Genomic DNA, 13,118 nt, shown 5'->3' on the forward strand with positions numbered 1-13,118 from the left:
GTCACTATGTTGCGCAGGGTGGATCCAGCAAGGGCCCTTGTCATACATTGCTGTGTAACGACAGCTGCAGCTGCAACTCCTTCAGCCGCGCCAGCATTTTCACCTCTTATACACGGCCGCCCTTCCCAACGCAGTATCATCACCGACGCAACACGCTACATTCCTGTCTCCATCGACCAATCACGAAAAATCCAAACCAGGAAGCCTGCATCGATCATCAGCATGTCCCCCATCTCCCACAACGACATCGAAGCAGCAAACACCAAAGACCCCGAAACAACCTCCTCCCTCCTCCTCCTCCACCACCACCACCACCAACAACAACCGCTACAACAACAATCCCCTCAACACCCACCCTCCCCACGAATCCACTTCCTCGAAACCACCGCCCTCCTAGCAACTTACATCCACCTCAACATCGCCGTCGCCCTCCTCCTCTCGCTGGCCTTCAGCGCCACGCCCTGGCTGCATCTCCTCCTCTGGTTCCCCTTCCTCATCGGCAGCGCCAAGATCCTCTACAGCAGCGCGTTGTGTCGGCGGCAGGCGTTTCTGTGTTTGGCGGTTTCGGCGACGGGGTTGTGGTTGGTGGTTATGGGGTTTGTGGCGGCGCCGGGGTTGTGGAGGGGTGGGGAGGGGTGTTCGTGAGGGAGGGAGGAGGAGGGAGGGTTTGTGGATCATTGGGTGATTGCGAGGGTTATCGATCTTGGAATGTTGGGGAGTCGAGAAACAGAGAGTCGAAGGATGAGGGCGTTTTCTGAGGCCTAACGAACAGTCATTCTGGAAAGCTGGTCCGCCGGCATACAGAGCAGCAACTTCAGCATCGAATTCGCGTTCCCTATTCGAGAAGCGGAGAAATAAGAAAATCGATCGCAGCGAGACATCTTGAAGAAGACAATCACTCCAAATGAGCAAACGAACGAAGAAGCACAAAACACCACAGGAGGAATTCTAGTCCCGATACATCTAGTATCTAAAGATCACAAAAGGTATCTACAATGTAGCTTTTAGGTTGAAGAAACAAGAAGACATTATCAGGTCTTGCGAAAACACCGATCATCTCCCCTTTCCCAGGTGCCGTACATCCCACAAGAACTTTTCGTATCGTCAACCAATCTATGCCGCCAGTGAGAATCGTACAACTCATGCAGGAATGATCGAAGTCGCCCGGTTTACTGCGGCAGATCGGTGCCGTACTTGCTCGCGTCGTCGTAGAGGTCCAGTATACACCCTGCGGACCAAGCTTGAGTCGGGCACTACATTCGAACGTCAGCAACAAACTCCAACATCAAGTATCATCGAGTCTGCACTCACCGAATCTCCACAGTAAGACCCATTGAAATTAGTAAGCTCAGTGAGTCCTCTCCACGGCGAATCGTGGATCATCTGCTTGCATCCATTCAGTCTCTGCGTGACCTGCTGGAACGCCTCCACCCTCTCCTCCTTGGTCTTGCGGCGCATGAGATCGAACTTGAGCAAGGCACGCAAGAAGAAACCCGTCGGCCATAGCCACTCGGGTCCTTGGTGGTAGTTGCGTCCGTGGGCCGTCTGGTAGTTGTCGCTGTCATCGCTATTGATGTAGTTCGGGTGGTACTCCATATCACCAGGGTCCAGCGTCGCCATACCAGTCGGGCCACGAAGGTACTTGTCGGCGATCTCCAAAGCACCAAGGGCGTGAGCTGGATCGAAGAGATCTGGAGCAACCGTCATGGCGATGGGGAAGTTGGGCCGCAGCTGGTAGTCCCGGTACTCCTTTGAGCAGCGATGTACGTCCTTGTAAATGCCCCTGCGGTTGATAATCGACGGGTTGACGTCGTATGATGGCCATTGGCTTGAATCAGCGGGGACGTAGTAGTGGTGCTCGAAGTTGTCACGGATCTTCGCCGCCCAAGCGCCGTACGAGATGTGGTTGCCGTCAGAGGTGGTAATACCATCGTACTTGAATTTGCCAGCAGACTTCAAGCCGTCGACCCACTTGAGAGCGCTGTACAGCAGACCGGTTATCTCCACTGGTGCGCCATCACGGCTGGTGCCAGGATGCCCCTTGTTGTTGGCCTTGGTTGAGTCACCCATCTTGTCCATCCAGGTACCGCAATTCCATTGGTTGCCGCCGTAGAGGATGCCGTTCTTCCAGTCCACCTTGATGCTGATGTTGAAGCCTTCTGACTTCATCTGCGAGTCAAGGTCAGAGCCGGCGTTGTACTCGCGGAACTCCAAGCCGCTAGCGTGGCGTTGCAGACACTCTTGAATGATGTCCTCGACGCTGCTGCTCTGCGAATATGCGCGCTTGTCGTCCCATGCGAACCAGGTATCGTCGTAGGGTAGAAAGCGGCGGCGAACTTGCTCGTGCAGGAAGTCAGTGCCTTCGGGTGCGAGTGCGCAGTAGTCTTGAATGTTTTGCAGGAAGAACCAAACCGAATCTCTGCTGTTGTAGCGCGGAAGCTTGCCAGAGTTGAGAAGGTTGGGGATCATGCCGTACTTGATCAGACTGCCGAAACACTTGAGATGCTCCTTGGCTTCAGTGTAGCGCCCGGTGCAGGTCAACAATCCACGCATGGCAATCATCGTGTCACGACCCCAGACACGAGCCCAGTCTTGTGCAAAGTGAGGCAGACCAGCGGCGAGCGAAGGGTCGAGCTTGTCTGGCCAGAGTTTGGCGTTCTCCATGTAGCCTTGGACCTGGCAAGAGACCATGGCAAGCGACTTGACGAAGCGCTGGCTGTGCTGGACATTTGGGTGCATCTGCTCAATGGCACGCTCGTTCGCCGCCTTCTTGGCCGTTCTGATGATGAGAGCGAAGCATCGCGGGAGAAGGAAGCTAGGAATCTCACGGACGGCATCGCAGCGTGACTTGAGCCATTCAACAACGGGTTTCACACCACTGTAGATGCCATCCTCACGTTGTGCCAGCTTGTCAAGGCGGTTGACTGTGTAGTCCAGTGCCCACTGGCCTTCGCGGAGGTGGTTGCAGATTGGGTGGCCGAGATCGTTGTGGCTGACGACATCCCGCAACACAGACCACCAGCCCTGCAGTCCGCAGTACACCAGAGGTCCTATGCCTGGGACTGTGTACGCACCGTCCGCGCCATGCGACATGGCCCGCTCCTCAGAGTCAGCACGGTACATGATGGCGTTGATGTCGGTCAAGCTGCAGTTCTGGAGGGCCTGGCGTGCTCCGGATGTGAGGAACTTGTCGAGACCTTCGCTGTGCTCGCACTTGGGGATCCAAGTCTCGCAGATGGCGATTGAGCCGGGCGGGAAGTTTGAGCCGACGTTGATGACGGTATCATCGCCGCGGCTCTCAACGGTCACGCCATGAAGGTCCTTGGTCTTGCTGGGAATACCACGCAGGACCTTGTCGTTGATGGCGGCTTGCTTTGCCTCGTGGCTCTGGTCGCATTCGAGGGACCATGCTCCAAGAAGCTTGGCCTTGGTTCCAGTCAACCATTGTGGGCCAAAGCCGCCGTTGCCGTTGCCGTAACCAGGGTAAGCGGTATGGGCTATGAGGTAGTAGCCTCTGCGCGACTTGGGATGGATGCGGTGGACGGTGATGTACTCGCCGTCGTGATGCACGAAAGTCTCATCGTACTTGTCCTTGCCCATGATGGTGTGGAGCTGGTTCATGAGGCGCTTGATGCCGCCAGTGCCTTCGCTTGGCCCAATCTTCATGTTCTGGTCTGAAGGGAGGTTGCTGTAAGGCGATGTGTATGGCCGGGTTTCGTGGACAAGTTCAATGAGCTGCGGGTACAGCTCATCCATGCCAAACACCGATCCAGCAGCTGAGGCACACATGGCGACGAGGGCGGAAGAAGGAAGCGTGTCGCGGCCATCACGACGTTGCACAGGTGTTTCATTGTCGTGTGTGCAGTCCATGAGCAGGGCGTGAATCTTGGATGGAATGATCTTGTGGACGATTTCCAGGCCTTGGGGTGTGCTGCCATTAGTGAGATTGCCGTTGGCCACCGGCTTGTCTGCACTAGAGATGTCATCAACCTCGAAGCTCCCAATAGGACGTCCGCAGTTGATGTGCACAAGACGGGACATCTCAGCAGTCGACCAGCACTGCATCGCCTCTCGGATGAGGAAACTGATGCCGAGTTTCTGACAGTAAAGGAAGTCCATCTTCTCGTCACCGCTGAACAATTCCGCGGCAATAACGAGGTTTGATCTGACATGACGAGCGGCATCGAGCATGTATGAGGCGACATGAAGAGGCGTCGAGTGGCAATTGTCGATGCGGAAGCCGTGGAAGTGTTTCGCCATCAGCTGTGTGTAATCGCTCATCCATTTCCAGAGGAACGGGCTGTCCTGGGGTCCAGACCCATACCGCAGCTTGACACAGTCGCCCCAGACAATAAGCTCACGTCGAAGGTAGACCTTGGACTTGGGACCGGCATTGTCCTTCATCACGTCGGCAGCCCATACCCAACCGTTGTTGGCCAACGCCATAGATCCTGGGTCGTGCTTTGAAGTTGTGTCGTTGACAGGCAGGCGCGTGAAATAGGTCTCGATGAGCGGACTCTCGAGCGTGATGTCGCCGAAGTTGGGTCCGTTGGGATCGAGACGCACGTACTTGGCACGGTTGAAGGTCTGCTCAATGATCGCCGCGACATCATTGTCGTACTCCTTGTACCAGTCGAGATTCAGTTCGTTCAGGAAGCGGTGTATGATGCCGTATGCAGTGCGCTCGTCGGCTGTGCTATTCATGGAGGTGTTGTATTTGCCAAACAGATGCTGCAAAAGCGCGGCTGCACGCTCTGGGACCACATGTCGACGGAATCGTTCTCCCATGCGGTCGGTGCCAGGACAGCAGTTCTTGCGAATCCAGTCGGCCTTGTCCTTCAGCGCCCAGTTGGTAATGTCATCTGGAATCTCGCCGTTGAAGTCGGCCTTGCCTTCCATCCAAGCTGCCACGGCCTTTTGCGAATCCTTGTCGGGATCGCAAACGTAGAACTCCCAAAACTTGATCGCTCCAATCACATGAGTCTTGATACCATCCATGATCCGGAGAAGATCATCGACACTGGTCAAGTGAGTCGGCATGCCCAGCGACTTGAGGCGAGACGAGTACATCAGGAGAGCGCTGTCGAGTTCGTATGCTGGCTGCAGGTGCGGTGCGGTGTTGATGTTGTAGCCAGACTCAGGGTGCTCCTCCAGCCATTTGCTGTTGTTGGCAGTGTGGTTCCAGACGACGTCCGTCAGACTAAGAAGGCCGTACTCGTGCTCCATCTTGTGCACCATATCGACGACATCATCCTCGCCTTTGGTGAAGACGCCCTTGTCGAAGTTGTGCTGGTCGTAGATGGAGTACGGTGAATTGCTGTCACCACGCTGCATGAGAGGAGTGAAGTGCACCATGTTGTAGCCTCTCTCGCTGATTCCGTGCAGATGGCGGTAGAAGTCGCTGGGGTACTTGCCCATGAACTTGGACAAGACTGAAATGCAGGAGATTGCATCGAGTGGTAGGGGTGCGTTCTCCACGTGCAGACTGGGAGCCACATCGATGTAATGGGTGGGCGTCCGAGTTGGTTTTGGCGTCTCAACACGCGAAGTGCTAAAAGGCGGAAGCGGTGTGTAGGAGCAGTAGAACTCGAAGGCACCTGCTGTGTAAATGGGCACGTCGATTTCGAGAGCATGAGTGAAGCTGGGATTGAGCCTGAAAAGGTCAGTACCAGATCTTGTGTAACGTTGGGTTGGACATTGGGGCGTACTTGTACTCATTGAACTTGGTGCGATCGAACTGCTCGCCCTTGTGGGGTATATTTGTCCACAGACTGCCTTCTCTGGATATCGAGCTCATGCCATCGATCTGGAAGCGGACGAAGTAGGCGGGATGAGAAGGCGGTGGGAGGTAGATGTATGGCGGGTCGCCCGGCAGGTTGGGAGAGCCATCGTCCTTGAGCGGGAGCAGATGGACCGTGTGGTTGTTGATCTGCTGGGGAGACATGATGGGCGAGCGAGTCTCCTGCACGACTGAGAGCGGTGGAGGGACGGTCTGGCTAGGAGAAGTCGGCGGGGCGTAGAAGGACAATAGGTCGAAGCGCGCGAGCGACTTTCTCTGCTGCGTCTCGAAGGGCTATGTACGTCGAGCTGGCGAACCGGTCGTGAGGTCGTAATATCGTACAGTACGTTGCTATGCACAGTGAAGGAAGAAACAATGAGCTGCTTCGGAAGGCGGATGGTGGTGGAGGGGTGCAAGATGGGGATGTTGGTAGCAGAGAGGACGGGAGAGGAGAGCAGCAGGTAAACAAGCGATCTGAGGATCTGGCGGTGCAATGCGCCTGCTGGGGCTCTATTCGCACCGCAATGGCAGGAGGAAGAGCAGGAAAGAAGAGGCTGCTTTCTCTGCTCTGCTCTTTCGGTTGAGAGGTGATGCGGCTCTGGCTGCTAGCGCTGCAGCTGCACCCCATCGCCAGATCGCCGCAAACGTTGACGGAGCCCGCCAGGAACGCCCCCACCTCCGTCGCTGCCGCCTCTTCAAGATGCTGTCGTTCCTGCATTGGAGATACACCAGACGGAGCAAGTGACGTCCAGCTCCATGCCGACTTCACTCGGCCCGTCAATGTCGACGCCGAGTCTCAACCGCGACTGCCCCGATCTGGAGATCGTGGAGAGAGACGCTGGCGCTTGGATCTGCGGGCACCCCATGCTTCTCCACGTGCCTTATCTTATCGTCAAGCGAGTCCGCGGAGCCAGCGCCGCTCCACCGTTTTCTTTGAAATCGCAAGCCTCACTGACCCCGTCACTTCAACAACCCCCAATGGCTCGCCCTTCGCCCTTCTTCCACGCCGCCCCGACAGCCACGGCCGATTCTCTCGCCATACTACACCTCACCCGTGACAACCTGCTACCGATCAAGCTCCAGACGACCGCCGACGATGGATACGCAGAAGGGGCCGTCACGAACACGCGCTTTGGCTCGTTCCCCCACAGGACCCTGATTGGACTGGAATGGGGAAGTCAAGTAAGGGCAAGTAAGGTTGATACGGGATCGAGGGGTCGAAAGGGCAAGAATGCGAAGAAACAAGAGGAGGCTGCTGAAGAACAAGGAGTGGCAGAGTCTTCCAACAAGAAGCGCAAATCGGATGGACAGCCTGACGACACCCCTGCTTCTCCCACCAAGAAGTTCAAGCCCAGTCACGGTGAAATACCGAATGGTACCAAGAATGACACTGCCAGGCCGCCCATAGAAGCTGGCTCGGGTTTCATCCACATTCTGCCCCCTACGCCAGAAGCCTGGACGTCCTCTTTGGATCACCGAACTCAGGTCGTCTACACTCCAGACTATAGCTATATTTTGCAACGGCTGAGAGCACGACCGGGAAGCGCCATCATTGAAGCTGGAGCAGGCAGTGGCAGCTTCACTCATGCCGCCGCACGCGCAGTCTTCAGTGGCTACCCAGGCGATTCATCCAAGCTCTCCAGAGGACAAAGTCAGGGCAAGGTCTACAGTTATGAGTTCCACGAGCCTCGCGTACAGACTCTCCGCGACGAAATCAAAGACCATGCTTTGGAAGGTATCGTCGAGCTAACTCACCGCGACGTCTGCAATGAAGGATTCATCCTCCAGGACAACACTCCTCCATCTGTGGATGCCATCTTTCTCGATCTACCTGCTCCGTGGCAAGCCCTCAAGCACCTCTCTCGCTCCACACCCAGTTCTCCTCTGAATCCAGAATCAGCTATCCACCTCTGCACCTTTTCACCCTGCATCGAACAAGTCATGGCCACTGTTTCCGCTTTGCGCAAGGCCGGCTGGACTGACATCAACATGGTCGAAGTCCAACACAAACGAGTCGACGTGCGGCGGGAACGAGTCGGTCTGAAAGAAGAAGGTCTGCGAGGAGTGAATGCGAGCGCCGCCAGCGTCGACGAAGCAATTGCCAGGTTAAGGGAGGTCGAAACAAAACTATCTGACTTCCATGCCAACAGAGCGGTTACTAACAGTGCGAACAGGGAGGAGATGGCAACGAATGCATCCGGTCAAAAGCATCCTAGTAAGCAGGAGAGACTGGATAGGATCAAGAGGGAGGCTGAGGAGAGGAAGTTGTACAAGGAGGGCAACTTGGTGCACAGGACTGTGCCGGAGGTCAAGACTCACACGAGCTACCTGGTCTTCGCTGTCCTGCCACGCGAATGGAATGAAAGTGACGAACTGAGGTGTGCTGAGCAATACCCCGTGGATGAAATCATGAGAGGAACTCCAAAAGACGGACGAGCAGAGCCATCCGCCAGCAAATAGGCCAGCAAAAGAGACATGCACATGTTTATGCAGACCGCCGGAGTTGCATCACCCTAGTCCGACTCGCATAGTCAAGCTACGCCAGCTCCAGGGAGCTTCCCTTCCAGTCCTGCAACACCAACCGAGGACCTTCCAATCAGTCTCCAAACCACCCTTTCACCACCCAGAAACGTGCCGTTTTCGTACCAGACTCCCTCGGCCGCCTCACTTCTCGCTGGCGTCATTCGGCTCGGCAACTAGCGGCTGGCCGCATATACCGAAGCCACAGAACGTCGTGGGGAAACACTGCTTTAGCACGAGCCAGACTTTTCTGCTGGCGTCTGATGTTGCGATTGTTGCAGCTGTGTGAGCTTGTTTTCGAGAAGAGCGGACTTGGTGGTCTGACTAGACAGGAGGCTAACGGCTGACTGCATGCGGTTGACGCCACGAACATGGCTGGCTGAAGGGGTGCTGAGGGTGGTGTGAACAGGAGCTGAATGTATGCCAAGAGTGCGATGATGGTGGAAGTCTGGGATGATGGGGTCTTTAGAGCGGACTTCCGGCCGGGTTGGCTCGGGAGAAGGGCCGATGTGTGCTGAAGTACAGACGCTGGTCTCGACTCTACCTCTGAGAACATGTCAATCGACTGAAGGTCACCTACACGGAGACGACACCGGATTTAGATGTACTGGCCGTCCAAGTATCCAATGTGGAATCTGGAGTCGATGCCACGAGTTCACGACGTTAGTAAACCCAACATCTTCACAGTCCATCGACATACAAGAACGACACAGTAGATGGTATCGAACGGATTCCGGACCGCTACAGACCAACGCTCTGAGACAGTTCGAGGACTCGAAATATCCCTCATCACAGATGGTCCTGCGAACACCCACTAGGCAGCGCGGCGGTTTCAACCCTCGCTTCTCAGTGGTCTTCCAAGTCGCACAACTAACAGAAGGCCGTGGGACCGTGGGACGGCGCGCGATTTACCCACCTCTCCCTGCTCACCCTTGCCGTCTTCATTCGATGATCAGCTGCTTGAGTTCGCGGCAGTTGGACGTCGAGGTCGTACAACTAGGGGATGACAAGTGCAGGGATACAAGTCAGCTCGTTTGGGAGGATCTCTTCGTCGACGGGTTGTATTAATTGGGCCACGAGGTGGTACAACTAGGAGAGGACCAGAAGACATCGGCGTTTGATCCTGCCCGTGGCATGGACAACACATCGAGTGCAACGCGCAATCCGTTAGTTGTGACCTCCGGGCGACCAACGAATTGAGATTGGATTGAAGACAGTACTACCCATCCATCAGTTTTTGACGATGAAGACACATTAGGATACCAAAAACGCACTACTTTGGCCTGGAGGCCGCGAGCTACAATCTGTTGGACGTTCATGTCGCACAACTAGTTCATGTACCCTGTATTTGTCACACATGGTTGTCCCCTGTGCGTCGACGTTGGAGAGTCAGAAAGCCACGACAACCAACTTCTAGATGCGTCATCTTTGAGAGCGAGAGAAGAAAAACAATTCAAGAAACGACTTCAAAGAAACATATGAGAGAGACTTGCATCGGCTAAATCAACTGCTAATTGCACTTTCCAAGCTTCCTGCATCACTGCAAGATAAGCGGTCAGGGGTTACACAGTATCAGAACCGGTTTGCTTGCAGACCGCCTTTTGTTCGACATTCTTTGGATTCATCGACCAGCCTCCTTCAAAGATGTCTTGCTCTCGACCGTAACACAGCTAATGGATGTCAACTTTCGGCAGTTACGAGCGGCTGTTGAGATGCTGTTGTGAGGTGCACGAGCGCACACCATCAGTCGTGGAGACGCACTGCCTGTAACGATTGTGGAATAATATTTCCTACGGGATAAATTCTTCTGCTTCATCTCATAACCCTGTGATATGATGTGGAAGGGGAAGAATTGTCTATACTCGACAAACCCCATCAACACTAGCCAAGCACCGTCGTCCACAGACCTCGCTGGAACAAAGCCAAACCACCCCCGACCCAAACCAACACCAAAACCCCCCAACACAAAACCTCCCAGCCCACACGCCGTCCCCCATCCAACAAAACCCAAATCCCTCCCAAAACTCCAACTTCCCATTCCTTCAAACCAACTTCATTGGCAGCTCCGCCCACGAAACTAACGGATGTCCGAATCTTCCTTGCAAGAAGGATTCAAGTGCTTGGACCTAAAATGGAAATCTTGATGTGTGCAGGTGATGAAAGTTTTTTTGCCCACGTTTTTTTGGTGGGTGGTTCCTTTGCCGCTGGGCCGCGGGCAGGGGACAGGGGGTGGTGATCGGCGGGAGGATTCTCTCTTTGCTGGCAGCTGAGGGATGTAAGGCTGCGCTAGAGCTAGAGGTGACATGACGGCAGCTCTTTCTGCTCTTGATGTTGACTTATGAAATGCTGACAATTTGGGGGTTCTTGGGTTGAGGTGACTCAAAGATTACTTATAGGTCTCCGCAGGAGTACAGTGATCGGCGATTGTAGTAACTGTCTCTTTTCGCCTATACTACATTAATTGTGTAATATACAAATTAGAACTGTGCAGTATAGATATTATTTCTAGAGAGCATATTTATTACCTTCTGTAGCGAACGGTACTAGTAAGCCTGTTTAGTAAAGCCGCCTACTATAGCGTAATATCGGTAGCTAATTATAGGGCTACCTAATCTCTACCGCTTTTTACGATATAAAGCTAGAGAAGGGCTAAAAAGTAGAGTAGCTTTCGTTTTCTACGACGAACAGAGATAGACACAACCGACGTACTAGTTAGTTCCTACTATATTAAGTAATATAGTCCTATAACTCGTAGGTATTAAAGTATACCGATACTAGATACTAGAATTTACGACCTTAGGAAAGGTAAGGCCTAAAGATATATTATATAGCTACTTAATATACTATAGAGCTAAAGGCGTAGCGATAGCCGTCGCTTTAGCCTTTCCGCTATATTACGTACGACGACTAAATTATTACTCCTCTTACGTACTATAATTAACTTATTATTATAGCCGGAAATAGAGAGTAGTACCCGTAGCCGAGAAGCGTATAGTATTAGTATTATCTACGCTCTCGCCGTCGAAAAAGCTACCGTAGAAGCTATTTTAGATAACGAGTACCCGCGAGTACGTAACGCGATAGGAGACGAGAACAATTACGCTTTCGGTAGAATCGACGACTATAATATAGTAGTAGCCTACTTACCCGCTAGAATTATAGGCTTAGTTTCTACTATAATAGTCGCGAAGGATATAATACGTAGCTTCCCGATTAAGATAGGGTTAATAGTAGGTATCTATAGTAGGGTATAGAGTAAAGAGATAGACGTACGCCTAGGAGATATAATCGTAAGCTAGCTAATAGGATAGTATAGCGGAGTAGTATATTACGACTTTAGAAAAGTCGAGGCCGGAGGAGTATAGCGACGAATAGGGAGCCTCGATAAACCGCCTCGAGTTCTACTAGATATAGTATAGAGTCTAAAAGCTAAATATAAGAGATACGGAGACGAGCTAGAAAGATACCTATAAGAAATATAGTCTAAGTACCCGCGTATAAAGGCAAAATATAGATATTAAAGGCGCGACTAGGATAGGCTCTTCGAAGCCTCCTATAACTACTTAGAAGGAGGAAGCTACGATTAGTATAATAACGTAAAAGTCTAATATTAGTAAGAGCGAGTAGAGGAGGCGCTAAAGATATACTACGGTAATATCGCCTTAGGTAATACTATTATTAAGGACGTACGTACTAGGGACGAAATTATAACTATAGAGGATATATTATACTTCGAAATAGAAGCGGCTAGTTTAATAGACAGCTTTCCGTACGTAGTCGTTCGAGCGGTCTACGATTACGCTAACTCTTATAAGAATAAGCGGTAGTAACCGTATATAGCGGCTACTATAGTATATTACGCTAAAGAACTCTTAAGGATTATAGATATACTAAGCGTATACGAGCTTAAGCCGATCCGTAAGTAGTTAGCTAAACTACGCCTAAATATATATTAATATAAGCACGTTCGTTAAATTAAGTACTAGCTAACTTTAACTGTTATATAAATAGTCTAGCTAGCGTTATACTTACCGTTCCTCCGTAATAAACGTTTTATCGGCCGCGAGGCTAAGCTCCGCGCTTTAAGACGAAAGTTATTTAAAGATAGCGACTACTAGAGTATAGCGATAGTCGGGCTAGGAGGTATCGGAAAGATATAACTAGCGCTTAAATTCGCGTACTCGGTCCGCGATAAGTACCGCGATATATCCGTATTCTAGGTACCGAAGTATAGCTTCGCGGCGTTCGAATAAGCTTATAGAGAGATTACGTAATAGCTAGGACTATATCGGACTTTAAATACGGGAGAAGATATTAAGGACAGCGTACGACGGTATTTATCTTCCCCGTCCGCTAGTAAGTAGATATTAATTATTAATAACGCCGACGACTTAGACCTCCTACTTAGCGTAGAGTATTAGGATTAGTTCGTTAATCCTAGAATCTTACTTAGTACGGGTACTAAGCTTAAATCCTTAGTTAGAGCTCGTTAAAGAGAGAGAGTCGGTAGACTACTAAGATAATCTTAAAATAGAGGTTTAGGTATAATTATAAACTAAATAGTAAGATTAAATAGTAAGTTAAACGCTATTATAACAAATATAATATCGTTCCTATATACTAAGGAGAAGCGTATCGCTCTACGCTCTATAAGGTAAGAGAGAGAGTACTCTATTACTCCCTTAATAGAGCGAGAGAGCGGTTACGTACGTCGATTATAAAGGAATACTAAGAGATATTTAGAAACCTAAGAGGGATCGAGGTAAACCTTCCCTACGTAATAGTATACGTAATTCCCTAGTACGTATTTTATACTCGC

The 13,118-nt window shown here is 51.8% G+C and overlaps 3 protein-coding genes across 3 annotated transcripts; 2 read left to right on the forward strand and 1 right to left on the reverse strand.

Annotated features, from left to right (window-relative positions):
* Positions 1-222: 222 nt before the first annotated feature.
* Positions 223-645, forward strand: M409DRAFT_30504 (uncharacterized protein; the record flags this gene model as incomplete). Its single annotated transcript, XM_033809955.1, has 1 exon — positions 223-645. One exon carries the CDS (start codon positions 223-225, stop codon positions 643-645), a length of 423 nt encoding a protein of 140 aa, XP_033659975.1.
* A 524-nt stretch (positions 646-1,169) lies between these two features.
* M409DRAFT_30505 (glycoside hydrolase family 133 protein) lies at positions 1,170-5,944 on the reverse strand (the record flags this gene model as incomplete). The annotated part of the gene is made up of 3 exons (XM_033809956.1): positions 1,170-1,253; positions 1,312-5,653; positions 5,709-5,944. The coding sequence occupies 3 exons, from the start codon at positions 5,942-5,944 to the stop codon at positions 1,170-1,172; spliced, it is 4,662 nt and encodes a 1,553-aa protein (XP_033659976.1).
* Positions 5,945-6,757: 813 nt separating this feature from the next.
* On the forward strand, positions 6,758-8,239 carry M409DRAFT_61157 (uncharacterized protein; the record flags this gene model as incomplete). Its single annotated transcript, XM_033814667.1, has 1 exon — positions 6,758-8,239. One exon carries the CDS (start codon positions 6,758-6,760, stop codon positions 8,237-8,239), a length of 1,482 nt encoding a protein of 493 aa, XP_033659977.1.
* Between the last annotated feature and the right edge of the window lie 4,879 nt (positions 8,240-13,118).

Source organism: Zasmidium cellare (assembly GCF_010093935.1).
Source record: "Zasmidium cellare ATCC 36951 unplaced genomic scaffold M409scaffold_65, whole genome shotgun sequence".
Taxonomy (NCBI): domain Eukaryota; kingdom Fungi; phylum Ascomycota; class Dothideomycetes; order Mycosphaerellales; family Mycosphaerellaceae; genus Zasmidium; species Zasmidium cellare.